This window comes from Diplodia seriata (assembly GCF_021436955.1).
Source record: "Diplodia seriata strain FDS-637 chromosome Unknown scaffold_4, whole genome shotgun sequence".
Classification (NCBI taxonomy): domain Eukaryota; kingdom Fungi; phylum Ascomycota; class Dothideomycetes; order Botryosphaeriales; family Botryosphaeriaceae; genus Diplodia; species Diplodia seriata.
The window spans coordinates 3,029,665-3,053,612 of NW_027117311.1; the positions used below are offsets into that span (position 1 = coordinate 3,029,665).

The following is a 23,948-nucleotide window of genomic DNA, read 5'->3' on the forward strand; positions in this document are numbered from 1 at the left end:
TCGCGGAAGGGGGTCTCTGCAGAAGGCACCTTCCGCTCCCAAAATGGCAGGCCTGACGGCCAGGTCTACCGTCATGCTTTACAAACTCACCAGACCCGAACACCTCAGCTCCCAACACCACTCTTGTTCATCAGCGTCCACAACACTGCAGCTTTACTTCCAACATCTCACATCTCCCATCAAGCTCCAGCAGCGCTAACCACCATCATGGCCTTGAGAATGCTCATGGCGGCTCTTCTGCTCTACCCCATCCTTGCCTTCGCAGCGACCGCCGCAGCAAACACCCCAAACACAACCCCCTTCTACTCGATTTACTCGACTCCAAAGGTCACCCCGAGCACACTGTCCTAGTAAGCCTCCCCAGCAGCTCACCTGCCATTCTCAGATTCCACCTACAGCCACTATGAGCTAACCGCCGCCTCCAATGACAGTCCCGTTCTCAGCCAGACATACTGTCCGGAGTCCGGCCTCGATAAAGAGAGCGGCATCTGCGGTAACAAATGCATGCGTCGGTATTTGACGACAAAGCTATTGGATCCCGTCACCTACATCGGCAACGACTCCGTCGTCCACACCGCCACCGTCCTCTGGACGCGTGAACACTGGGGCGATGCCGATGCCTCGCACATACCGCTCGCAGCCCAAGCACTTGAGCACGAGAAGACGCGGGGTATCCCTCCCTCCGAAGCCTCCAGACTGGTCAAAGGAATGTGGGACAACGGGGCCCTCGAGACAATTACGGAGCAAGTAACCATTTCGGTTTCGGCCTACAAGCCTACCCACGCCTCGGTCCCACCGAACCGTTGCACCCCCGATGGAACGGTCCACACGCCCGCGGCTTTGTACGACCCGCACTTCGGCTTATTCAGCGCCAGCGTGACGCCATCGAACCCGGCATGTGACCAAGTCGATCCAGCGGGATTCGATACAGACGAGCGGCTGTGGATGTACCAGAACAAGAAGCACAACCGTCTCCAGAAGAAGAAGGCGCACCACGAGGACCTGACCAACAAGCACATCGAGTGCTGGAACTACGAGTCATGCTGGGACCACTGCAAGGATCAGGATGATCGCAAGAGGAGGCTCTCAAAGATCATACTCAGCGTTCTGGGTGTCCTCTCCGGCATCTCTCTCGCCGCGGTAATCACCAGGTTGGTAATGAATAGAAGGAAGAACAAGAGGATGGATAGAGAGGCGCAGAGAAAGAAGTGGGGAAACGAGCCTCGCCCTGCGGCGACGCAGAATGTGGATGGCTCATTGGATGGCGCGGCGGACGTTGCTGCTTCTGCTGAGGATGAGGAGAGCGCGAGAAGAGCGGCGGCGTCGTTCAAGATAATGTTCAACAGGACCACCTTGAACAGGAGGGATGCAGATGCTTCGGGCAGCGATACTGCACCTCCCCAGGATGAAGGTGCGGTGATGAGGAAGGCCTATTGAGTAGGAAGGGGGCGGCAACCTGGCTTGTTCGGCTACAGTGGTTTCTCCCCTGACTTTCAGTGTGGTATGAAAAGTTGACGACTCTATTGTTTTGAGTCCGGTTGCGTTGGTGGTCTTGTTTCTCGGCCTTAGTGCTTAATGGGGGATTGTATGGTTAGGCGTTTGGCTTTGCGGTCCTGTGGCTACTCCTGCTTCTCTTCTTTCCATGTTTTATCACCCTTTCCAGACAGCATGTTAGACACCCTAAGAACACTCGAATAAAGAATACGTTTTCCAAGCCAAACGAGGAGAGATCAGATGAGCACTCATAGTGGTAGGCCCATGACAATTAACTTAACCCTCCGAATTTGCAGCTCCTGGGAACTCTTGCTCGAGCCCCTTTTGAATCCAGGGGATTCATGTATACTGAAAGGAGCCTCACAGAATACTTCCAGGCGGCTTAAACTCCCGCTTGCTGCAAGCATTGCCCCCGGGTAAGAAACCGTTGGTAGTTCTTGGACAGCCGGCCATGGGACAGAGCACTGGAGTAGTCAGCGCTACTCGGAAAGCCCCGAGCGATAGAAACGGTGAACAGTGGTGGTAGATGTGATGGGAGACTATCTAGCGTAAGGCTTTAGTTGAGGATAATGGGTGAGAAACTACGTCGAAAAATCGTCCTGTTATCCTTTTTTCCTTTTGTCAGCCAGTGCGATGAACTCCCCTCGTCAACTCTACACAAACAACCGTTTCTCTAAGATAATCGAATCCATCTGCTCTTTTATTACAATTCCCTCCCTTGACGAAACGACCAAGCAGAGAGTGAATGGCCTTCCTGAGCAAGCAGTCGCAGAAGCAAAATGCTCATGTGCGCAAAGTCGTGATCGTGGCTGTGAAGCGAAAGAGAGAAAGAGAGCCTCTAATTCCTTCTCTCCTGGCTTTGGGGCAACAAGCGGCGCGAAGGAAACATCGGGCACTCTCGGAGACGTCCAACATTCATTCACGTACACTCAATCCACCTAAGGGAGCTCTACACCTACACGCGTCTCCTCTGTCCTGCTTCTTCACACCCTTTTGCCAACTCCGCCACACCTCGGCGGCCAAGGTCCGAAGTGACTAAACAACAAACGTCTGTTCCTCTTTTCCCAAAATAGCCGTGTTTAATAGTAAGCGAAGGGATATAGTGAAACAAAATAATGTTGAAGTAAAGAATTGTCATCCCTGGCCCAAAACGAAGAAAACGAGCGATGGGAAAGCGGGTGAAAATGGCCGTGAGAGGGGACGAGCATCGGGAGAAAATGAAACCGCCAAAACGGCATCGACCCAGCCTAAGAGCTGTCTCAGTCGAGATGATATAGAGGAAAACTTTATTCTTTTTCGAGCCTTGCCCTATTCCTTGAACTCCAGTTTGGGGGAGAAACGCCAGACCAAAAAGAGGCAACCCGGGACGCAGACAATGGGGGGTGGTTTGTGTTAGGGCTGGATCGTGCATGACTCGTGCTGCGCACAGGGGCGGGCGAAGCAGTGAAGGGGCGGAAGCTGTGGAGCAGGTCATGCGGCGAGTATGCGTGTGTGCCGGGAAATTCGGGGCGGACGGGAAGGGGAGAGAGAGGAGGAAGGAAGAAAAAGGTTCAGGATCTGCCGGGTGTGGGTGGCGGGCCGGGCGCGCCCATCCACACAGCACTCAGCCATCCGCTGACACCCTGCTCGCCCGGCTGCGCCATGGCGGCCCAGTCCTCCCAATTGGTGCCGGCGATGAACGCAGCGATGTCGTCACCGCCGAAGCGAGTGTCGAGATTGTCCAGCCACGCCTCCTGCGATGTTGGCGAAAAGGACGAGGCAGAGGTGTAGGCCGGCTGATGCGTGCCGTAGGGGTCTGCGGGATTGCTGTGGGGATGCTGCTGGTGCTGGATAGGCGTGAAGCCCGAGGGCCGGTCGTAGGGGGTGTTGCTTGCGGCGGATGCGGAGCCGGGCGGGGATAGGATCGGAGAGTGTCCGGGCAGCTGAGGTGGCTTTGACTGTTCGGGGGAAGGGTTCGAAATCGGAATGCGACCCGGTCCGTAAGTGGTCGCCCCATTGGCTGCGTTCTGCTGGGATGCAGCCGCAGCGACAGTATTGATCGCGTTCCACCTCTCCTGCCGGATGGCATCGGGAGCGTTCGATGTATCCATGGGTTCGCCCGATGGCATCGATGAACTGGTGTCAGGGCGGCGCTCCTCATCGCCTGCGTCGAGCATATCCAGGTCCTCGTTCTCGTCCCACAGGCTGCCGAATTCCCGTAATGACTTCTCCAGCAGCTTGTATTCTTCCAGACCGCCCCCCGCCCCACCTTCGCGAAGAGTGAGATTGCGCAAAGACTCGGCGCCGGGAGAGAGACTAGCCGTTGCTTTCGCGTTTCGACGGAAGTCCTTCTTGATCCGAATGTAGTAGACGTGCACTCGTTTAAGGGTTCTGAACCAGCCATCAGCCATATGCAGCGCTCTGCGCATCTGGCTTGTGATCTCAAGGGCTTTGCGTGCGGCTTCCGCGCCGGGAGAGTCACCGGTTTCGGACTTCACGGCATCACGAGACTGTGTTCCCTTGCACATGTGGCCGTAAGGATCCATCCAGGGGAAGTTGATGGCATAGACACCTGTCTCGCGTTAGCGGATTGAAGCCTTGGGTTGCTACACCATGACGGAGGCATACCTGTGAAAGCAGCAGTGTATGCGGCAAAGCCGACGATTGGCGTCTCGACGAGAACATTCCACTCCTGGCATATTCGCAGCAGATCAATGACTTCTCTTGCAGACTTGAACAGTTCCCGTGCGCTTTGCTCCCAGAAGCCTTCCGGAACCGCGTACTCGTCTGATGGAAACACGGGAGGATCGAGGGGTCCTTGCGGCTTGGGCGACCGGAGAGGGATGAAAGGGATGTATTCGCGGTGAAGAATCATGCCGGAAAGAAGGTGCACAACGTGCATGAGCACAAACGGCGTCGATGTTCTCGACGTGATATGCGCGGATATGTTGGCTGAGGTGAGCGTCATATCGCGGGGCAGACCATCCCTGGATCGGCTGTGTAGCCGCTGCAGAGAACTAAATGTTGAGCGGTCGTCCCAAGGTGGGTATTGTTCCCGTCTGAAATAGTCAGCGTCGACATCTGGATTGCATTGGACGAAACACATACCTTCGTCCCCCACTGCAAGACCACTTGACGATACGCCCATACAAATCCAATATCTTGATGAAGCGGCTGAGGATACCTTCATCGGAACCGACCTCCCACCGACCGTCTTCCTCGTCTTCTCGACCAAACCCCGTACCTGTGACCGGGGACCGATCACTACTGACAGGAGTACCTCCATTAGGCGATCCCGACTTCGAGCCTAGCATTACTGAGGTCTTCCTTTGGTGCTGGATGTGGGCGCGGCCGGCGACGTCGTGGATTTCTTCGCCCAGCATTAATGTCTTGACCTTTTCGCCGAAAAGGAAGGCCCGTTCGCTGCAAGGCAGCTGGATCCTCAGGTCTTGGATGTTGAGCATCTGCGGCCTGTACTTCCCACTGCTCAGGTACCGGTCCATAATGAAACAGCTCCAAAAAGTACGTCTCCTGGTTTCCTGCTCGATGAAAGCGTCCCCTTTGCTGTTTAGTGCGTATTCTCTCTGGCTGGTGCTTACACCGAGGTGTCGTGCTTCTTCAACCATGGCAGTTGATCGGGCCAAGGGCATATCATCAAGGTCGGCTTCGAACTGAAGACCAAGCAGCTGCGCTCCACGGATTGCGATTCCAACTGTGACCCATGCCTTGGACCCCTGACAGGACCCCCATTCGTGCAACCCAAGCATCAGCATGGCCTGGATCCGCTGCAAGTCGGGGACCCCCGGATCGCCTCCGTACATGCTGGCGATGCGGTTCCGGCATGCCGAAGCGTAATATTCGGCAGCAATTTGAGGATTCTGCTTTGAGCTAGAGGTCGAATGGTACGCGACTAGTTGGGGGTGAAACCGAGAGGTCAAGGCCAAAAAGGCCAAGAGAAGGAGCGGAGAGAGAGCGGGAAGGGGACCGCTGGCTGGATCGCCGAACCCCGGATTGGGCGACTGCAGCGAGGACTGGCGCAATGGCTTCAGGAAAGTAGGGGGGTGCAAGAACGGGAGATCGGTGGAATAATGGGTTTGGAAGATTTCGAACTGGGCAATGGTCAGCGGCGTCGTGGCTGTCACCGGGGAAGCCCTACCAGTTCAGTCCAGACTTTGGGCGTGAGGATGGCGGGGTCAAGTGCATCCACTAAAGCATGGGGGCTGTCTCTGTTCGACGAAGAGGTTCCGGGGATCGACGTCGAGCTCTTCTTTAGACGGGGCTGGCGCCGCGGAGTCTGCCACAGATCGAATAAGCACTTCAAGACGATCACACAGGCGGCATGACGAAGGCGTGGCAAAAGCGTATAAATTGCGAGGGAGCTGTTCTACTGAACGACAGGAACGTCCGCAACCCTGGCCCATTGGCAAGACCACGAGACAACGCGTGACAGAAAACACAGAGGGGAGCTCTAGCTACGGAAGTGAAACGTACCTCACCAGCAGGGACTCTGTCCAGGACAGGATGCCCAGACTGACTACTGCTCTCCCGGCGGGCCACGGCAACGCCGCCGCCAGCGCCGGCGGCAGGCGAAGGGTAGGTGCATTCGCGGCCGGTGGTCTCGCAGGCCCTGCAGGTGGTGCCTACGCCATTGTTCACGCACTTTACTTTGCTTCTTCTGCAGCGGGCGCAGGCGATGGAGGACCTCATGCGAGGCTGCTCCGAACGCCGGGCGCCCGCCTCAGGCGCGGCTCGCTCCGGGGTCTGCACCGGTGGCAGAGGACGCTGCTGCTGGTGGGCCGAGGCCGGGAACACTGGCAGCGGCGGAGCAGGGTGGCCCGGCGGCGGATAGGCCGGCACCTCCAGACGGGCAGTTGGCGGGCTGTCCGTGAGCGGGCGCTGCTGCTGGGCCGGGGTCGGGGAGAGCAGCGACGAGATGGAGGTTGAGTGATTAATGATGGCGGCGGACGGGGCGCAATCTGCAAGAGATCACGCGCGGGCTGGGTAGTGGGTGAGGAGGTTGCGAGGTGGGAAGCGCAGAGCAGAGCAGGACCGGGGCCAATGGGCTGACGTATCCCGAGCCGAAGAAGGACGTCGCGGCGAGGGCGGGACTGGCGACTGGCGGCGGCAGCGGCAGCGGAGGGCGGGCTCAACAGTCTCGCGGGAAGATTCAGGGTCCAAGGGCCAGCAAGAGAGTCGGCGGCAGCTGGAGGCTTTTGTAATACAGCCCGAGAGCAGCGAACCGAAAGCCATGCAGATCGCAAAAGCCGGCCTTCCGCGGGTCCCGTGTCAGCCAGAGAAGCCGAGCGGAGATCAGCTAGGCTTTCGGAACGAACCAGCCCATTGTCCTGCAGCGGGAGAGCCATCAACGCCCGTCCAGCCAGGAACGGCCGCCGGCCAATGATTCCAAATTCTCGCAGCAAGCAACGGCCCGACCTACTGATGTGGGCACTCTCCACGCCTTCGGGTCGCCGCCTCCCCATCATCACCCTACATACCGTCGACACGAGGCGGCCGGACGAAACTGCTGCGCCCTTCCCCGGCCGCTCCACCACCGCTCCGCGCCGCACTGCGGCTGAAGCCTGCTTATGTACGCCCCCCACACCCCCCTGTCGCCCGCTCGGCGTCGAATTGGAGGCTTGGCTGACGCGCCCTTCGGCACATCGGCTCTCTCACGCGCGCCGCACCTGTCCCAGCTCCCGAGCCCAACGTCAGACATGGTGTCTTGCGTCGTGCCGGCTGCGTGTGCTCGGCCTGGCCCCTCCGGCATCTCTAGCGCCGGCCTGTTGCTGCCTTCCCGTGTGCGCTGTCGTGTCTGTGCCCGGCAATTCCGGCTGTGCTGCTCTCCGCTATCTGGTCGGCGTGCCGCGGAGCTCTCGGCTCGCTGATGCTTCCGACCGCAAGCGCAGCCTGCACGCAAAACTATGGAGTAAAGCCACGGCCACTAGCGCCTGCCCGGCCTGCCGGCTAACGTTTGCCTCGCAGCCGTCGGCTCCAGTCGTCTCGCTGCAAGCTCGCCAGCCAGCGCGGGAAGACAACAGCCTTGCAGCGTGGCCCTGGCCGTTTCCGTTGCCGCACGCGTGCCTTTTCGGTATCCCGCTGTGGCTGAGCCCAGCGGCGCACACAGCAAGAACACTTAATTTCCAGCCGGCTGCCTTGAGGGCTGGTGGAGAACGCTGCCTGAGGCGTCGGAGGGACGACGTGTTTGGCGAGACGGCGTTCGCCGCCAAGTGAATCGACGCCCGCGTCTCGAAGCCGCGGCGGGCGGCATGTGTCTGCCTTGGGGTGCTTGCCCACGAGCTGGCAGGCGTCATGTCGCCGCGCGTTGTGGGCGCAAGGGGCCGATCTTCATCATTTGATGGACTGGTTCTGCCCGCATCAAGGCCCAGCTTGTCCCGGCCTGGGCTAGGCTTGCGGGCGGCAGGAACTCAGCCGGGGCGGTTTCCCTGCGTTTCCTGGAAATCGCGCGTGTCTCAGGAGCGCAACACAGTCCCGTAGTGCAATCCATATATGTAGGCGTGGTAAACACTGCGCACACTTGTCCAGGCATTGTTTGCTGCCACGCGACCGCCGGGGAGGAAGCAGAATGCCGCAAGCCGTGGGCAAGACAGCGCCGGGCCTTTGGTGCCGTTGTCTGGGCCGATCAGGAGGGCGCAGTCGTAACGGTGCCCGAAAGGGCTGCTTGGGCGGCGCGTCGCGAGGGTAGTAGACTGTGGCGGCGTGCGAGCAGCATGCAGGCCGTTGTGCCGTTGGGTTCGGGCGGCGAATAGGGGCCCAGCGGCTTTGGGAGAAGGCAGGCGGCCAGCAGCTTAGGTCTGGTGGTGTTTCCATTGACCGCTTGCCCGCCGCCAAGAAGCTTCACACCCCTCAGTGCGATTTCAACCTGCCCGCTCAGTCACACCCACCCACCAGCAGGCCAACATCTACGCAAAGGGGCTTGCTCCGTGCCTCTGCGACACACCCGCTTCCACATCACGACGCGCGCACGGGCGGCCGTCGAGCGAAGCTCCGCACCCAACGCGACATCTTCCGCCGTCCTGCCCGCCCCATCGCTCCGCATGCTACACACCGCGTCATCATACCACCGCTGAACAGTACGCGCCGCCAACCCACCGCCGCCCTCTTCTGAGGCCACGCCCGTTAATCCGCCTGCCGACAGGGACAAACCGCCACCATGAACGAGGACGACGCCATCAGGTCGGTCCAAGGCAAGATCGAGCGCGAGAAGGCGCTGATCAACGCCGCCAATGCCATGCGCCAGTCGACCAACAACCCCGCCGTGCTGTCCCGCCTCGATGGTCAGATACGCGAAGGCCGCCGCAACATCGAATATCTCGAGGGCCGCGCGCGGGAGCTGCAGATGCGGAGGGTTGGCACCGACATAGAGAACTTGTCCCTCGGCTCCGGCAGCAACGGCCCGCCGTCGCCAGAGCAGAGGAGGAATCCGCTGCCTCCTCCACCGAAGGACGCTCCCGGAGAGTTCGGCGATGACGGCAACTACGGCCAAGCTCCCCCAGGAGGATACAGCCAACTCAGTGGCGGTCAGGTCCTGATGCCTCCCAAGGCGCCGTATGCCGCCCCTGGCCCGGGTCAGCCCCGTCAGCGTGCAAACTACAGCAAACTTGGTAAGGCTTCGGCGTCTCCACGATGCTCCCACGTGTTGGAACTAATCTTGCGCAGACTTGATTAAATACGATACCCCGCATCTGGGGCCACGGATCCAACTGATGCTGTCGCAGCTCGAGTTCAAGCTTAGTGTGGAAAAACAGTACAAAGATGGCATTGAGAAAATGGTGCGCCTCTATCAGATGGAGGGCGACAGGAAGAGCAAGGCGGACGCGGAGGCCCGCCGGATTGAGAGCAACCAAAAGATCCAACTGCTCAAGCAAGCACTCAAACGCTACGAGGATCTTCATGTTGATATCGAGGGCGGCGATGGCCCCGACGGTGCGTTTTATTTTGGCGTGCGGTAGGGTTGCGCTGACATGGTTTGCACAGATGACAGCCTCAACGTCCCGAGCGCCAGAAAACCTCTTACCGGTCATTTGACGCTGCGAGTCCACCAGGTGGCCGATGTGGACCACGCTGCTACGGGCCGCTTTAGCCGGGGGCCCGAGACCTTTGTTATCATGAAGGTCGAGGATGTCTTCAAGGGACGCACGAAAGCTACGCGAAACGACAGGTGGACGGACGAAGTTCATGAATTCACCATTGAAAACGCCAACGAGGTTGAGCTGACGGTGTACGATCGAACCGGCGATCACCCGCTTCCCATCGGCATGCTCTGGGTTCGCATCTCTGACATCGCGGAAGAGATGAGACGGAAGAGGATCGAGACCGAACTTAACAGCTCAAGCGCCATGTGGGTTTCAGCAGACAAGATGGGTGCAGGAGGCGGCGCTCAGCCCGATATGCAATTCCAGCCTCCGCCCGGACAACCGCAAGCTGCTAGCGGCCCTGGTGGGACAGGCGGTGGATCTGGCCAAGGCATGGAAGGTGCCGGTCCTCAGCCACAGACGGGTCCAATTTATATCGACGCGTGGTTCGCGCTGGAGCCCGTAGGCCGTATCCAACTTACCCTAAGCTTCGGTAAGTTTTCTGGGGAGATCCGTCGGGCCTCAAACTGACAATGTTACAGCCAAGCAAAACAAGAATTCTCAGCCGTTCGACATTGGTCTCGGCCGCAAGGGCGCCATTCGTCAGCGCAAGGAAGAGATCCACGAACAGTACGGCCACAAGTTCGTCCAACAGCAGTTCTATAACATCATGAGATGCGCCCTGTGTGGCGACTTCCTCAAGTATGCCGCTGGCATGCAGTGCTCGGACTGCAAGTACACGTGCCACAAGAAATGCTACCACAAGGTCGTCACCAAGTGTATCACTCAATCCAACGCAGAAACGGATCCGGACGAGGCCAAACTCAACCACCGCATTCCTCACCGCTTCGAACCGTTCGCCAACATGGGAGCCAACTGGTGCTGCCACTGTGGTTATGTGCTTCCGTTTGGCAAGAAGCAGTGCCGGAAGTGCTCGGAGTGTGGCTCAACTTGCCATGCGAATTGCGTGCATTTTGTCCCCGACTTCTGCGGCATGTCCATGGAGGTTGCCAACCAGATCTTGGCTGAGATCAGCGGCGCGAAGAAACGCCAGACGTCATCAATCTCGTCGATGGGCTCGAGGCAGCTGCGACCTACTTCAGGTGGGGGTCCGCGGCCACCTGCCCCTCATCCCTCAGGCTCTTTTGCAGACTCAGTGCAGTCGGAGAGGCTATCCTACGGAAAGGACACCACCCTCCAGACCAGAACTTCTTACGGCCAATCTCCATCTTCACCAACCCAGCAACGGCCTACGACTTCCCCACGCACCCAATCCACAGATGCCACGAAAGCGGCAGCCATCGCTCTTGGTCAGGCTCCGCCAGGTCCGGGGCACTACCAAAGGTCCTCGACCGACTACCAGCCCTCCTCTCCCTCACGGTCATCCGGAGGCTATCAGCAACAACCGACATCGCCGCAAGCACAATCCCCGCAGCAACCTTCTTACAACCCAGCTGACTATGCGGTGGTCAGTGGGTACCCCGTCGGAACTTACAACCAGCCCCCGCAGCAGCAACAGCCCCCGATGCAGCATCCGCCTAGGCAGTCGAGCTACCCACAGCCTGCACCACCGCCAACGCAGCCACTTCCGCCTCAACCCGGGCAGGCGCCCGCACCGCCTGCCCCGCCGCATGATCCCATTGCTGTGCAGCCCCCCAACCAGAAGAAGGAGCTCCCTCCCCATAACTACCAAGGCACCGGCAGGCGCATTGGTTTGGACCATTTCAACTTCTTGGCTGTTTTGGGTAAGGGTAACTTCGGTAAGGTCATGCTTGCTGAGACGAAGAGCAACAAGCAGCTGTACGCCATCAAGGTTTTGAAGAAGGAGTTCATCATCGAGAACGACGAAGTTGAGAGCACAAGGTCAGAGAAGCGGGTGTTCCTGATTGCAAACAAGGAACGACACCCCTTCCTGCTGAACTTGCACGCATGCTTCCAGACGGAAACTCGCGTTTACTTCGTGATGGAGTATGTCAGCGGTGGTGACCTGATGCTTCACATCCAGCGTGGCCAGTTCGGTACCAAGCGAGCACAGTACGTCCAACTTATTCGGTTTCCAGTTTCGCTGCTGACTTGCACAGGTTCTACGCGGCCGAGGTCTGCCTTGCGCTCAAGTATTTCCATGAGAACGGCGTCATCTATCGTGATTTGAAGCTTGACAACATCCTCCTCGCCCTTGATGGCCACATCAAGATTGCGGATTACGGTCTTTGCAAAGAGGATATGTGGTACGGTTCGACGACGAGCACGTTCTGCGGTACCCCTGAATTCATGGCACCTGAGGTATGCAAGTTTTCGACTAGTGATATGGGCTGGGCTGACTTTGCATAGATTCTTCTAGACAAGAAGTATGGTAGGGCAGTGGATTGGTGGGCTTTTGGTGTCCTGATCTATCAGATGCTGCTTCAGCAGTCGCCATTCCGTGGCGAGGACGAGGATGAAATCTACGACGCAATCCTGGCGGACGAGCCGCTGTACCCGATCCACATGCCGCGAGACTCGGTCTCGATCCTGCAGAAGCTCCTCACCAGGGAACCGGAGCTCCGTCTTGGCAGCGGGCCGACTGACGCACAGGAGATCATGAGCCACGCGTTCTTCAGGAACATCAACTGGGAGGACGTGTACCACAAGCGCATCCCTGCTCCGTTCGTCCCGGCGATTACGAGCGCAACGGACACGAGCAACTTCGACCAAGAGTTCACGAGCGTTACGCCGGTGCTCACGCCCGTGCAGTCCGGTAAGTGGGCAGAGGCAGCAAGATGGAGGACTTGGCTAACACACGGGTGCAGTCCTTTCGCAGGCGATGCAGGAAGAATTCCGCGGGTTTTCGTACTCGGCCGACTTTGTTTGAGCGCATCAGAGGAGGTGACTTGCATTTCAGCTTTCTTGTCGGTTGCACGATTGGTAATACAGTTAGCGGGCTGTACGCAGTTCCGCATTTGGCCTTCGTTCTTCTTGCCGGATCTCTTCTTTTCTGCCCTCATTCGCATACGGTGTCTGAAGCCATTCTAAGAAACAACCCCCGTTTGAAGCTTTTTCTGCGCGCGAGTTGGAGATGGACATGGGAGCGGAGTTGAGCGGTGGGTGGCGTGCGCGGGAGGCCGATTGTGATTAAGCAGCAAGCGGATGTGTGGGACGATTTGAAGCAAGCGTTTTTTTCTCGCGGAAAGAAAAGGTGCGCAGGCACTCTCCGGGATGTGTGGAGAGCTACAAGTATGGATAGACTTCTGAGATGACGGCATTCCGTGCAGTGGTGTGAGAAAAGCGTGGACTGGGATGACTCGGGGACGAGCCTGGCGCGCGGGAAGCCGGCGCAGGGTTGGGAAGCGCAGGTCAAACGGCAGTGGATGGTTTCGCTGCTTGTCTCGTGGCGCCAAGCATGGTGGTCCCACCACGGCCAGGGTAAAAAGCTTGGAAACGGGCTAAAGTGACTGAGTGTGCTCCCATCTTTTCGCCGTGAGGCCGAGTCTCGTCCTTTGGGGACCCCAATCGTCTCCACGGTTGGCTGGTCATACGAGCGGAGCCCCACACTTGCCAATTGGCGGATAATTACGGCCGGGTCGCAGCTCTGATCCCAACGTCATACCTAGGTCGGTTCGGTGCTCTGCGACGGCCAAACCTCATCACGGCTCCTGTCCGGGATGACGCTTACGGCGTGCGCTCTCGGCCCACCCATTGCGCCTGCCAGCTGCAGCTGCGGCACCGGCGCGTGTTCGGCGGGCGACCGCTCGACTGGCCGGAAGCCGAATTGCAAGAGCGGTCCCGGACAGGTCAGACGTGGGAGCCATGTTGGTACGGTCCCCCGGCAAATCTCGTGACTCGGCGGTTCAGAAGGCACACCTCCAATGCGAGCCGCGCCTTTGCAGGTGCCGCAGAAGCAGAAGCGCTGCAGGCCCGTTCCTGCCCGGCCGTCGTATTGCTGGGCGGGCGGAATCGGGCAGGGATCACGACTCGCCTGGCTGCGTGCCTGCCTCCATCGGCTTGTCGCTCCCCGCACGCACGCACGCACGCACGCCCGCTTTCTCCATCCACCCCCGCCGCCACCGGCTAACGCACAGCCCACCAATCCACCGCAGCCCTCGGGAAGCCTCCATCACTCTCTCGCTCGCTTCTGAGCCCTCCGCCCCACGACCCGTGCGCCCGCCGCCCTCGTCCATCCAGCAACCTTGCCGCTCTCTTGGCCGCTGGAGGAACGAGGCTTGTTGGCACGCGGGAGCCCAGCCAGATGCGACCGCCTCCACCGGCGCCCACCGCGGCGCCATGGTCGATGAGGACGGAGGACGCCCTTCCCTTACGCCGCTCCGCGCCCCGCTTGGCACCTTTCTGCTCCTGCGCTCGGCATTGAGCCCACGCGAACCTGAGACAGCCGGCGCGATGTCACCTCGCGTTTCTGTCTAGGCGTTTGCCGTCTGCTAAGGCCAGCACGCCGCACTGTGCAGGTTGCATGTCCCGCAGGCCCTCCCGTCCGGCATTGCAGCGCCCCCCGGTTGGCACCTGATCCGACGCTATGCGCCTTTGGGTAAGGCCCTCCCACCGGAGCCCGGGGGGGCTGGCAGGTGTCAGAGCAGCGCAGAACGCACCTCACTGCGTTTCTTGCCTTTCAGTGGGCTAAGATGGAGTCTTTGCGTTCTGGGGTGTCTGACCGCTCCAGTTTAGTCCCATCTGCCCTGGCCTTCCCCGGTATTTGGCGCACTGGGGTAGTGTGGGCGAGCCCGCCCCGGAGTATATATGCACGCTGATCTCCACCCCCATACCTGTCGTCTTCCCTCGGCCTTGTGTTGTCGTCGTTTGAGGTTGGAGCTCTTCTAATCTTACCATCCGCCCATCCACCTCGTCGCACACCCTTTGTCGACTGTCGTGCCCGACCCATACTGAGAGGTGAACTCGGTCAACAGCTGCCCACCATGGTGAAGCCTATGTCAAATATATATGGTAAGCTCTATCTCACCGCCAATGTCTTCCACAAAGCCGCCTGCTAACAATACTTCCAGCCCTTGCGGGTTTCGGAACGATTGGAGGAGCCCTCTTCGGCTTTGATATTAGGTGCGTCCCCGCAAATACTCAAACATTGTGCCCGTCTCAGTACCGACTACATACCTGACACTCCTTCACAGTTCCATGAGCGCATGGATTGGAACCGAACAGTATGCCGAATATTTCAATCATCCGAGCTCCGACCTTCAGGGTGGGGTGAGTGTCCACCTATACCCTATTGCCCCTGAGTTCTGAACTGATGTTTGGTGAAGATCACGGCCTCAATGTCCGCTGGTTCTTTCGTCGGTGCCTTGGGCGCGGGATTCCTCTCTGACAGACTTGGCCGCAAGCACGCAATGGAAATCGCAGCCGTCATTTGGATCATTGGCTCGGCTATCCAGTGCAGTGCACAGAACGTCGCCCAGCTTATCGTCGGCCGTATTATCAACGGTTTCACAGGTGAATTGCTCTCAGCACACTTCACATTTTCGATCAGGAGAAGAGTCTAGCTGACCAGTCATCGTAGTCGGTATCATGTCGTCTCAAGTCCCTGTCTACCTTGCCGAGCTCTCTCCTGGCCGTATCCGTGGTCGTGTTGTTGGTATCCAGCAGTGGGCCATTGAGTGGGGTATCCTGATCATGTACCTCATCTCTTACGGTTGCTCCAAGGTCGAGGGTCCTGCGTCTTTCCGTATCGCTTGGGGAATCCAGGGCATCCCGGCATTCATTCTCCTCGGCGCCTTGTTTTTCTTCCCGGAGAGCCCACGTTGGCTGGCCAGCAAAGACCGGTGGGAGGAGAGCTTGGAGGTCTTGGCGTTGCTTCACGGCAATGGTGATCCGCAACACCCTGTCGCTCAAGCCGAGTACATTGAGGGTGAGTTTTCCTCTGTCCGCTCCTTGGAAGATGAGTTGCTCGTATCATGAAAGCTTACGCAAGCTCCATCCAGTCCGCGAAGCCGTTCGCGTTGCGCAAGAATCAAAGGAACTCACTGTCCTCGGCCTCTTCGGTCCTAAGATGTGGCGCCGCACCGTGGCTGGCACCTTCGTACAGCTATGGCAGCAACTTCTCGGCGGCAACGTCATGATGTACTACATCGTTTACGTCTTCAACATGGCAGGTCTTACCGGCAACGTTAACCTCTACTCATCCGCCATTCAATACGTCATCTTCCTGGTGACGACGGGCGTTACGCTTTGCTTCATCGAGAAGGTCGGTCGTCGCCAACTGCTCATCTACGGCGCCATCCTCATGTGCGCTCTCAACTTCGCCGTCGCTGGCATCATGGCCGAGCACGGCAACCCTGTCGACGGTGTCGGTGAGAACACGAACATCAAGTGGCAGGTTCTCGGCCATCCCGCCAAGGGAATTATCGCTTGCTCGTACATCTTTGTCGGTATTTACGGTCTGACCTGGGCCCCTGCTGCATGGATCTACTGCTCCGAAGTCTTCCCTCTGCGCTGGCGTGCGAAGGGTGTCGGTCTGTCCGCCGCCACTAACTGGATTTTCAACTTCGCGCTGTAAGTTCTAAACCCCACTGCCCTTTTCTCTGAACAAGTGCTGATGATATTTTCTCCTCTAGTGCCTACTTCGTGCCCCCGGCTTTCGAGAACATCGTCTGGCGTACTTACATTATCTTCGGCGTCTTCTGCTTTGTTGGATGCATACATGTCTTCCTCGCCTTCCCAGAGACGGCGGGCAAGACTCTCGAGGAGATCGACGCCGTTTTCGAGCCCGGCGTCAAGGCGTGGAAGACGGGTGGCATGAAGTCCAACTTCTCGGAGAAGGTGGCCGCCGTGCAGAGCAAGGGCTTGGACGCGAATGAACTAGTGCACTCAGAGAGCGCGCACGTCGTGGATGAGAAGGGCGCGGTGGTGAAGCACGATACTGTCGTTTAGGTGGCCTTGGGATGGAGGAAGAGAAGAGGTGGCGCGTTTTTTCTGGTTGCGTATTATCTATACTCAGCGGAGCGCCTTCTGTGCTGCGAACTGCTGACGTTCAGAGGGGAAATCTGGCTGGATTCATCAACTAGCGAGATCGCTGTTTTATGATGTTCTATCTTTTTTTATGATGAGATACCAAATTAGCTGCGCTCGTTCGAGGAATTTAAAGGTAATGTCACTTTGAAGTCTGTATCAGTTAGTCCGTGACAGAAGCGCCGGTCCGCTGGACACTTGACATGCTGTTCAGCACGCTACCTACTGATGTAAACGGAACTCAAATGCCTTATTTCCCTTTACCTCATCTACAGACCTCGGTGCAACCGCCGACCCAACCATAGTGTAAATATCCCCGAGCAAGCTTGCAGCCCCTTTCCCGTTCATCCGGTATATAGTAAACAGCGATATACCTACTCTCCTACCCCTGGTCGATATAGTTAAGAGGCTCATGAACCTGGTGCAGGATCGGCACTTGGCCGGGAACTTAAGCTGGCCGATCTACTTGGCAGTGTATACGTAGCGTGGAAAAGATTGGTCGCCCATGACAAGGGTTTGTCATGGGCCGAGGCTGCTGGGTCGGAGGAAGACGGGGACCGGAGCTGACTTTTGGCTCACCTTTGGGACATCGCGACTTAACAAGCATGCCGGTAGGCACCCCCGTCTGCGCAAGGTCATAGTGTTTGCTACCATTCCTTGGTGTATTCCGAAGACCATATATTTCCCACACAGACTGTTCACGAACGTCCAGATTCTTTGAAAGACAGATGAAATAAATACGGGTCGGGATGCAGATAAAGTGTTCCTAGTAAGACTTTCAGACGCGACCTTTCAATTCTTCATGCAAGTATATATAGAAATATGGGGATAGGCTCCAGCTCGAAATACGATTTGCGATGAAAACGAGAAGTCCAATTACGCTAAGATATTTCCTTTTGAACTCCCAAATGTACGCTTCAGTTCTAGCCCAAAACGCCAGCAGCCAGTGCCTCCAGATCCTCCAGCGTCTCGGGCTCCTCCTGGGCCTTCTTCGCCCTCTTCTTGCCCTTCTTGGTCTTCTTCTTCCCACCTTCGCTGTCCTCGTCCCCGCTGCTCTCATCCTCGAACCACTTCTTCGGACGCTTCTTCGCCGGCTTCTCTTCCTCATCCCTCTCCGCCTCCTCCTCCTCAGCGTCACTTCTGTCTCCGGCCGTATCCGCCAAAAAGCTCTTGAAGTCGTTGAATGCGTCACGGTCCACACCACCGCCTAATTGCACACCGCCGTCCTCCTCGTCGCTGCCTTCCACGTCGTGGCCCAGCTTCTCCGCCCTCTCCCTCTCCTTCCGCTTGATCTTCTTCGCCATCCTCTTCTCCCTCGCCGTCTCCCGATCCAGGATGTCCGCCTCCTCGGCGCGCCGCTTCTCCTCGTCGAGGAAGCGCTGCCGTTGCTGCTCCGCGCTGCCCTTCGCCTTGAAGGCGTCCTCGTCTTCCATCTCGTAGAGCTCGTGCGCGTTGCCCTCATCGTCGAAGACGACTCTGTGGCCCTTGTCCTTGTACTTGAGCAGCTTCTTCTTGCTCTTGAGCTCCTTCTCGCGGCGCTTGCTGTCGATGAGAATGGGCTCCTTGGCGCCGGGCACGTTGACGACCTTCTTTCCTTCGGAGTCCAAGACCTCTGCGCCGTCCTCGTCATCGGAAATATCCTGACCGGCAGCAATGTGGCGCTTGACGGCCATGAAGTCATCATCCGATTCGTCGGGATTGGCAGCTTTGCTGTCTTCATCGTTCTCGTCCCGGACGAGCTTCGTGTAGTGCTCGGAAAGAACGTCCTGGTTCTTGCGTTCGAACATGCGGTCGTACTTTGTGCGGACCTCCTTCTCCTTCTTGGGCTTCTTCTTCTCGCCTTCCTCGTCGCTGCTCTCGCCTTCAGATGACGAAAGACCGTGTCGAGGTGCGTTCTTGCGCTCCTTCGCGTTGTCGCCTTTCATGAACTTGATGCGAGGTGCACCGGGCAGGCCCAGACTTGCTGCATAATCCTCTAAAGGAAGCTTTCGGAGCTGGAAGATTTCCTTATCCTTCTGGACGTGTATCGACTTGACATAAGAAATGAAAGCCTTCTGCCCAAGGTACTTCAGCTGTGCATCCTTGAAACACATGTTCTGGAGCTGGTTCTTGACGCTCTGCTGCTTCTTGGTGCGCACGTTGATGCGCTCAATGGGGATTTTCTTCGCCTCCAGGCGCTTCAACATGCCCTCCTCTTCACTGGGATCCAGGAAGAGCACTGCACGCCCCTCACGCTCGTAGCGCGCAGTTCGGCCAACACGGTGAATATATGTATCAGCATCCTCGGGGCAATCAACCTGGACAACCCAGTCCACGGCGGGAAAATCCAGGCCACGGGCTGCCACATCGGTCGCGAAAAGGCAGGACGACTTGGCTGCAGAGAACTTGTTCGTGATGTCCAAGCGTGCTGTCTGCTTTTGGCGCCCATGGAGGTGAAGCAATGGAATACCAGGCTGCATATGACGGAAGCCTTCATATACGAAGCGCACCTGCTTCCCGGACGAAAGAAAGACGATAATCTTCGACTTCTTACTGGCCTGGATGAAGCTCCACAGGGTATCCAGCTTCTCCGACAGGGGCGTGACAACGTAATTCTGCTGCAGCGATTTGGGGGTTGCCGTCTCGGCGGCCTCGTGCACAGAGATGTACTCGGGATCCTTCAAGCTCAGCCTCGCCAAGTCCGAGACCTTCTTCGTCTGAGTCGCACTGAACAGTAGCGTCTGCCTCTGCTTTGGTAGGTAGTCGATGATGGCGTCGAGGTCCCGCTGGAAACCCATGTCCAGGATACGGTCGGCTTCGTCCAGCACGAGCATCTGCAGATTATCCACGTTGAAGCCCACGGTCTGCGACAGGTGCTGCAGCATGCGGCCGGGAGTGCAGACCACGATGTTCATGCGCACCAGCGCGTCCCTCTCCTCCTGCAAGCTTTTCCCACCAATGACCAGGCCGGCGGCAAATAGATGCCCCTTCTTGCCAATGTTATACAGCACCTCGAAAATCTGGATGGCTAGCTCGCGAGTCGGAGAGATGATCATGGCGCCAAGACCAGCGTCAGCGCCAATGCATTGTGCACGGTACAGGTTCTCGAGCACAGGGGTCACGAAGGCGAGGGTCTTTCCACTGCCGGTTCTCGCAGCACCTAGGATGTCGACGCCCTTGAGGGCTCGAGGGATGGCGCGGGCCTGGATGTCGGTCATTGCGGCGAAGTGGCATGCTTTGAGGCCTGCCTTGGTAGGCTCGGAGAGCGGCAGGTCGGTGAAGCTCTTGTATTCATTGTTATCGAGGTCCTACGGGCACCGGGTTAGGAGAGATGAAAGCGCGGGCATGCGGGAGTGCGAGCGGGAACCCACGAGCTGGTCCACGGCCTGCTGGAGTTTCTCGACGTCGACGTCGCTGCGCTTGCGCTTCTGGGCGCGCTGCAGCTTCTTGACCTTGGTCGGCTTGGTGCGGCCGGTGAGTGTGCCAGCCATGGCTGCAGAGACAGAGCAGGAAAATGTCGAGTCGCGAGTCTGGCAGGGCGCGATTGCTGCGGCGCTCAAGAACTTTTGGTGCACGGATCGCGCGGCGGCGGGCGGCTTGGGGCGGCCCCAGATCGATGGAGCCAGCCCTATCATCTGCCGTGCATTGCGCCTCCAAGTCACAAGTCGCCGTCACCCTCCGCCGCCTGCGCGCCCGCTTCTCAACCCACTTTGCTCTCACTTCTCCCGCGTCCCGCGCCCCATCTCTCTCCACCACGCTCGCTCACCCAGAAGCAACCATGGCTGACGACGACAAGGAGGTCTTCGACCTGCTCGAGAAGGAGTCCAAGGAATTCGATAAGGTGCGCGCCCCTCTACCTCGAGTCCTCGACGAGCCGACCAGCTAAATACAAGCACAAGGACTCGGAGATTGACCGTGCGTCGCTTCCTGCCGCCCCAGAGCTCGCCCACTGACGCTGCATCCAGGCATCTGCAATGCCTTCAAGCTCGACGCCTACGCCGTCATGGGCCTCAAGCCCGGCGTCCCCGAAACCGACATCAAGAAGATCTACCGCACCAAGTCGCTGCTGATCCATCCCGACAAGACCACGAACCCCAAGGCCCCCGACGCCTTCGACCGGCTGAAGAAGGCGCAGGAGCAACTGATGGACGAGAAGGCGCGCGCCCGCCTGGACGAGGCCATCGCCGACGCGCGCATGCTGCTGATCCGCGAGAACAAATGGACCGTCGACTCGCCCGAGCTCAAGACGGACGAATTCGACCAGAAGTGGCAGGACAAGTCCCGCGACGTGCTCATCGAGAACGAGCTGCGCCGCCGCAAGCAGATGCAGGCCGCTATGCGCGAGGAGGGCCGCCAGCAGAAGAAGGACGAGGCCGAGGTTGCCGAGCGCAAGCGCAAGCGCGAGCACGAGGAGGCCTGGGATAAGTCGCGCGACCAGCGCATCGGCTCCTGGCGCGACTTCCAGAAGAAGGGCTCTGCCGATGGTGACAAGAAGAAGAAGAAGAAGCTCAAGCCAATTGGTTGAGAGCGCTCTTGCGGTTGCCGACGTTCGCGTGATTCTTTCTCCCTAGCAATGTACAGGCTACCTCGCAGACAGTGGGACGATGAGGGGGTCCATCTAACGGCGTAAGGTACAGGCGCAGTCTCTAGACCACTCGAGCTGTCATGGCGTTTTGCAGGGCGATACCAAGACCCACATCCATTCGATTCGATCTTCATGGGACCGGGTTCGTTACGGGGAATCAGCTAGTGAGTAAAGACAAATGAGCTACTAAAACAAGTCAATTTGCTCATTCAAGCCAAGCTCCCCCAAATCCCGTCCAAAGTGCTGCATGCCCAGTAATGCCGGCCGTGTTTGTATGACCAGAAGTTATGTTATTTGATCCCGCCGTGGAGCCGGCGCATCAGCCGGGTGCATTGTGCATCCCCTTGTACGCATTTGGAAGAGCGCTGCTGCTGTTCTCCTCTGCATGTACTGAATGAAGCCCGCTAGAGAAGTCATGTGTCAGAGGTCCAAGTCCTTCCATGCAGCTCCGGGAGGCTGCAGGATGCAAGAGCCGCCACAGTAGATGCACAACGAAAGAAGCCGCATGAAAACAGCCGTAGAAGATCCCAATTACCGGGTACAAGTCAAAAGGGAAATCACCAATCGGCGAGCAACCTCTCAGCCACATACAGAGAAGCTCATCCACGCACGCGCCTATCATCCCTTAGTGCCGGGAGCAGGGCACCAAAACAAAGTTTTGTATGGTAGTGCTTAGGGCAGCTAGATGTCCGCCCAATCCGCATCCCTTGCGTCCGCACGACCGTTCCGCCAGACCACGTGGGCAAGGCACGGTGGGCGCGATTCCCAAGAAGTCTAATCAGACGGAGCGCAGACTTCAACGGTCGCTCGGATGAGCACCCAGAACAGAAGAATGACCAACATAAAACCAACACCAATGTACTATTCTTACCTGTGTACCACGCATGCTCACGCTTCCTCCAATGCTCTCCCGCCGCGACCATGGATATCCAATCATCACGATGCGCTACTGACGCAAAGGTAACAAGAGATAGAAAACCAAAATTAAATCCCAGGTGTGGGCGCACACATGAACACGCGCGCGTGCGCTGCGGCTGCGCGTCCGGACGCGGGCGACACGACGTCAAACGGCAATCGAATGAAAACTTCCCCTTGGGTTACTCCCGAAGAACTTCATTACCCTCTTCGCGCCCCCGCCACCCACCTCTGCACTCCCCGCACCGGGCAGGTGGCGTTGGTGAAGAAGGATTGGAAGGCCAGGAAAATTATTATAGCACGATGGGCCAGTAACGTGCCAGCGCACCGCTAACCTCTGCTCACCGACTTCTCCCGATCTGGGCATACGTCCAATCATTTCCCTCGGAATTTACCCCCTCCCCCCCATTCACCGCCTCTTCTCCCGTCCCAGAGCAAGGGAAACCCATTCGCCGGACTACCTATGTCGTGCCTTGCCTTGCCCGCTCCCCGCTGCCGCCTGCCGCCTGCCGCCCGCCCGCTGCCCCGCGGGGATGACGTGCAGGCGTTCTGTTTCTCCAAAGTTTAACTTGACGTCGTCTCAACCGTCGTACGAACCCTTCCTTCGCTTTCACTTCGCACTGTGGTGCCTACTAAAACAATGAAAGATAAGGGCACACATGTGTGAATCTATCAGATGCACTATATTGGTTTTAAAACACTATAGACTCATCGACATATTTTCTCCTCTCCTCTCCTAGGTTGAATTGAAAACGACTGCGTTATTTGCTGTACCCCGATCTTTCCCTTTTATCCTCTATCTTAGTTTCGATGGCACAGGACGTTTAGAGATTATCGTCACGCTAGTAAACATGTGACTTTTTGGTACACAAAGCGTGGCCGTGAAAAAAAAAAAATATCGCTTACAGGTCATTATTGAAACAAGCGGTTGCCAAAAATAAAAGTGACGAGAAAGCGATGAAAATAGTAAGTGTTCCTAAGAATTGAAGTTCCGAAAACCCGTGCACCCTCGTGCGTCCAGACTCCTACCTGAGCACGCTTGATTCTGAATTTCAGGAATTTAATGTCCATTTCGAGCCCATGCTGACCATTAAGCACGTTTACTTTTTGTCATGTTCCATCCTGTACTGTGCGGACTATTCCCATGTCTGATGACCATCTTTACGCTGTAGATCCGACAAAATGAAAAGAAAAGCCCGTGGAAATCCGAATGGTAATGTGCGACCCGGGAAATAAGATCCGAGAAATCCCAGGAACAGCCTCCGAGAATATGCGTGAGTTTATTTTATGTGCAGCGAACGACTGAAAAGATTTACGGAGAACATTTCTACAAGTGAAAATTGACCGGGATCCAGTGTGTACGAAGATTAGCTTGGACCGGCCAAGGCTAGCAAGCAGGCGTTATGGAAAACAAAGCGGAGCAGTATGGGCCGTAGAAGAAAAAAACATGTGCCAGCCTAAGTGGCAACCGAAATCTATGCAGTTACGTGAAGAAATGTGTTCGACCTAGATGATGTCCTGTATGTTCAGTCTCCTCCGCTTGGATGGTTCCTCTTCATGTGTCCCCTCTGAGGTGCCTTGGCTTCGTCTTTCGTCCGACGACACTCTACGGACGGGAGCAGGTGCAAGGCCTTCGGACGGCTGGACCGGGTCCCAAACGTGCTGTTGCTCGCCCCTCGAGACTGGCCGTCTTTGGTATGCTGAATAGGGGTATTGCTGTTGCTGCCATGTCCTCGGCTCATTGGGCCAGGATCCCTCTGCCGCTAAAACCTGGCCGGACGGTCTTCTAGGCGTTGCCTCGTAACCAGATACATGAGGCTCCGCGCTACCAGCGGATGACCACGATCCACGCGAGTACCCATACCCACCAGGAGGGGCCTGTCCATAGTATGTCTGTGTTGTCGGTGCAGGAGCTACCACCGGTGGAAGCGATGAAGTGAGGTTTTGGAGAGAGA

The 23,948-nt window shown here is 57.7% G+C and overlaps 6 protein-coding genes across 6 annotated transcripts; 4 read left to right on the top strand and 2 right to left on the bottom strand.

Moving 5' to 3' along the window:
• Positions 1 to 424: 424 nt before the first annotated feature.
• On the top strand, positions 425 to 1,437 carry SLS55_004802 (uncharacterized protein; the record flags this gene model as incomplete). Its single annotated transcript, XM_066776254.1, is given in 2 exon segments — positions 425 to 430; positions 448 to 1,437. 2 exon segments carry the CDS (start codon positions 425 to 427, stop codon positions 1,435 to 1,437), a joined length of 996 nt encoding a protein of 331 aa, XP_066634135.1.
• Positions 1,438 to 3,044: 1,607 nt separating this feature from the next.
• On the bottom strand, positions 3,045 to 5,294 carry SLS55_004803 (uncharacterized protein; the record flags this gene model as incomplete). The annotated part of the gene is made up of 3 exons (XM_066776255.1): positions 3,045 to 4,045; positions 4,102 to 4,532; positions 4,582 to 5,294. 3 exons carry the CDS (start codon positions 5,292 to 5,294, stop codon positions 3,045 to 3,047), a joined length of 2,145 nt encoding a protein of 714 aa, XP_066634136.1.
• A 3,350-nt stretch (positions 5,295 to 8,644) lies between these two features.
• PKC1_2 (Serine/threonine kinase) lies at positions 8,645 to 12,417 on the top strand (the record flags this gene model as incomplete). The annotated part of the gene is made up of 7 exons (XM_066776256.1): positions 8,645 to 9,095; positions 9,151 to 9,417; positions 9,469 to 10,059; positions 10,109 to 11,600; positions 11,648 to 11,849; positions 11,898 to 12,303; positions 12,356 to 12,417. The coding sequence occupies 7 exons, from the start codon at positions 8,645 to 8,647 to the stop codon at positions 12,415 to 12,417; spliced, it is 3,471 nt and encodes a 1,156-aa protein (XP_066634137.1).
• A 2,407-nt stretch (positions 12,418 to 14,824) lies between these two features.
• Positions 14,825 to 16,436, top strand: SLS55_004805 (uncharacterized protein; the record flags this gene model as incomplete). The annotated part of the gene is made up of 4 exons (XM_066776257.1): positions 14,825 to 14,999; positions 15,067 to 15,414; positions 15,488 to 16,058; positions 16,121 to 16,436. The coding sequence occupies 4 exons, from the start codon at positions 14,825 to 14,827 to the stop codon at positions 16,434 to 16,436; spliced, it is 1,410 nt and encodes a 469-aa protein (XP_066634138.1).
• Positions 16,437 to 17,437: 1,001 nt separating this feature from the next.
• Positions 17,438 to 19,984, bottom strand: DBP4 (ATP-dependent RNA helicase dbp4; the record flags this gene model as incomplete). The annotated part of the gene is made up of 2 exons (XM_066776258.1): positions 17,438 to 19,801; positions 19,865 to 19,984. The coding sequence occupies 2 exons, from the start codon at positions 19,982 to 19,984 to the stop codon at positions 17,438 to 17,440; spliced, it is 2,484 nt and encodes an 827-aa protein (XP_066634139.1).
• A 287-nt stretch (positions 19,985 to 20,271) lies between these two features.
• Positions 20,272 to 21,018, top strand: spf31 (DnaJ subfamily C member 8; the record flags this gene model as incomplete). Its single annotated transcript, XM_066776259.1, has 3 exons — positions 20,272 to 20,334; positions 20,393 to 20,408; positions 20,459 to 21,018. 3 exons carry the CDS (start codon positions 20,272 to 20,274, stop codon positions 21,016 to 21,018), a joined length of 639 nt encoding a protein of 212 aa, XP_066634140.1.
• Positions 21,019 to 23,948: the final 2,930 nt, after the last annotated feature.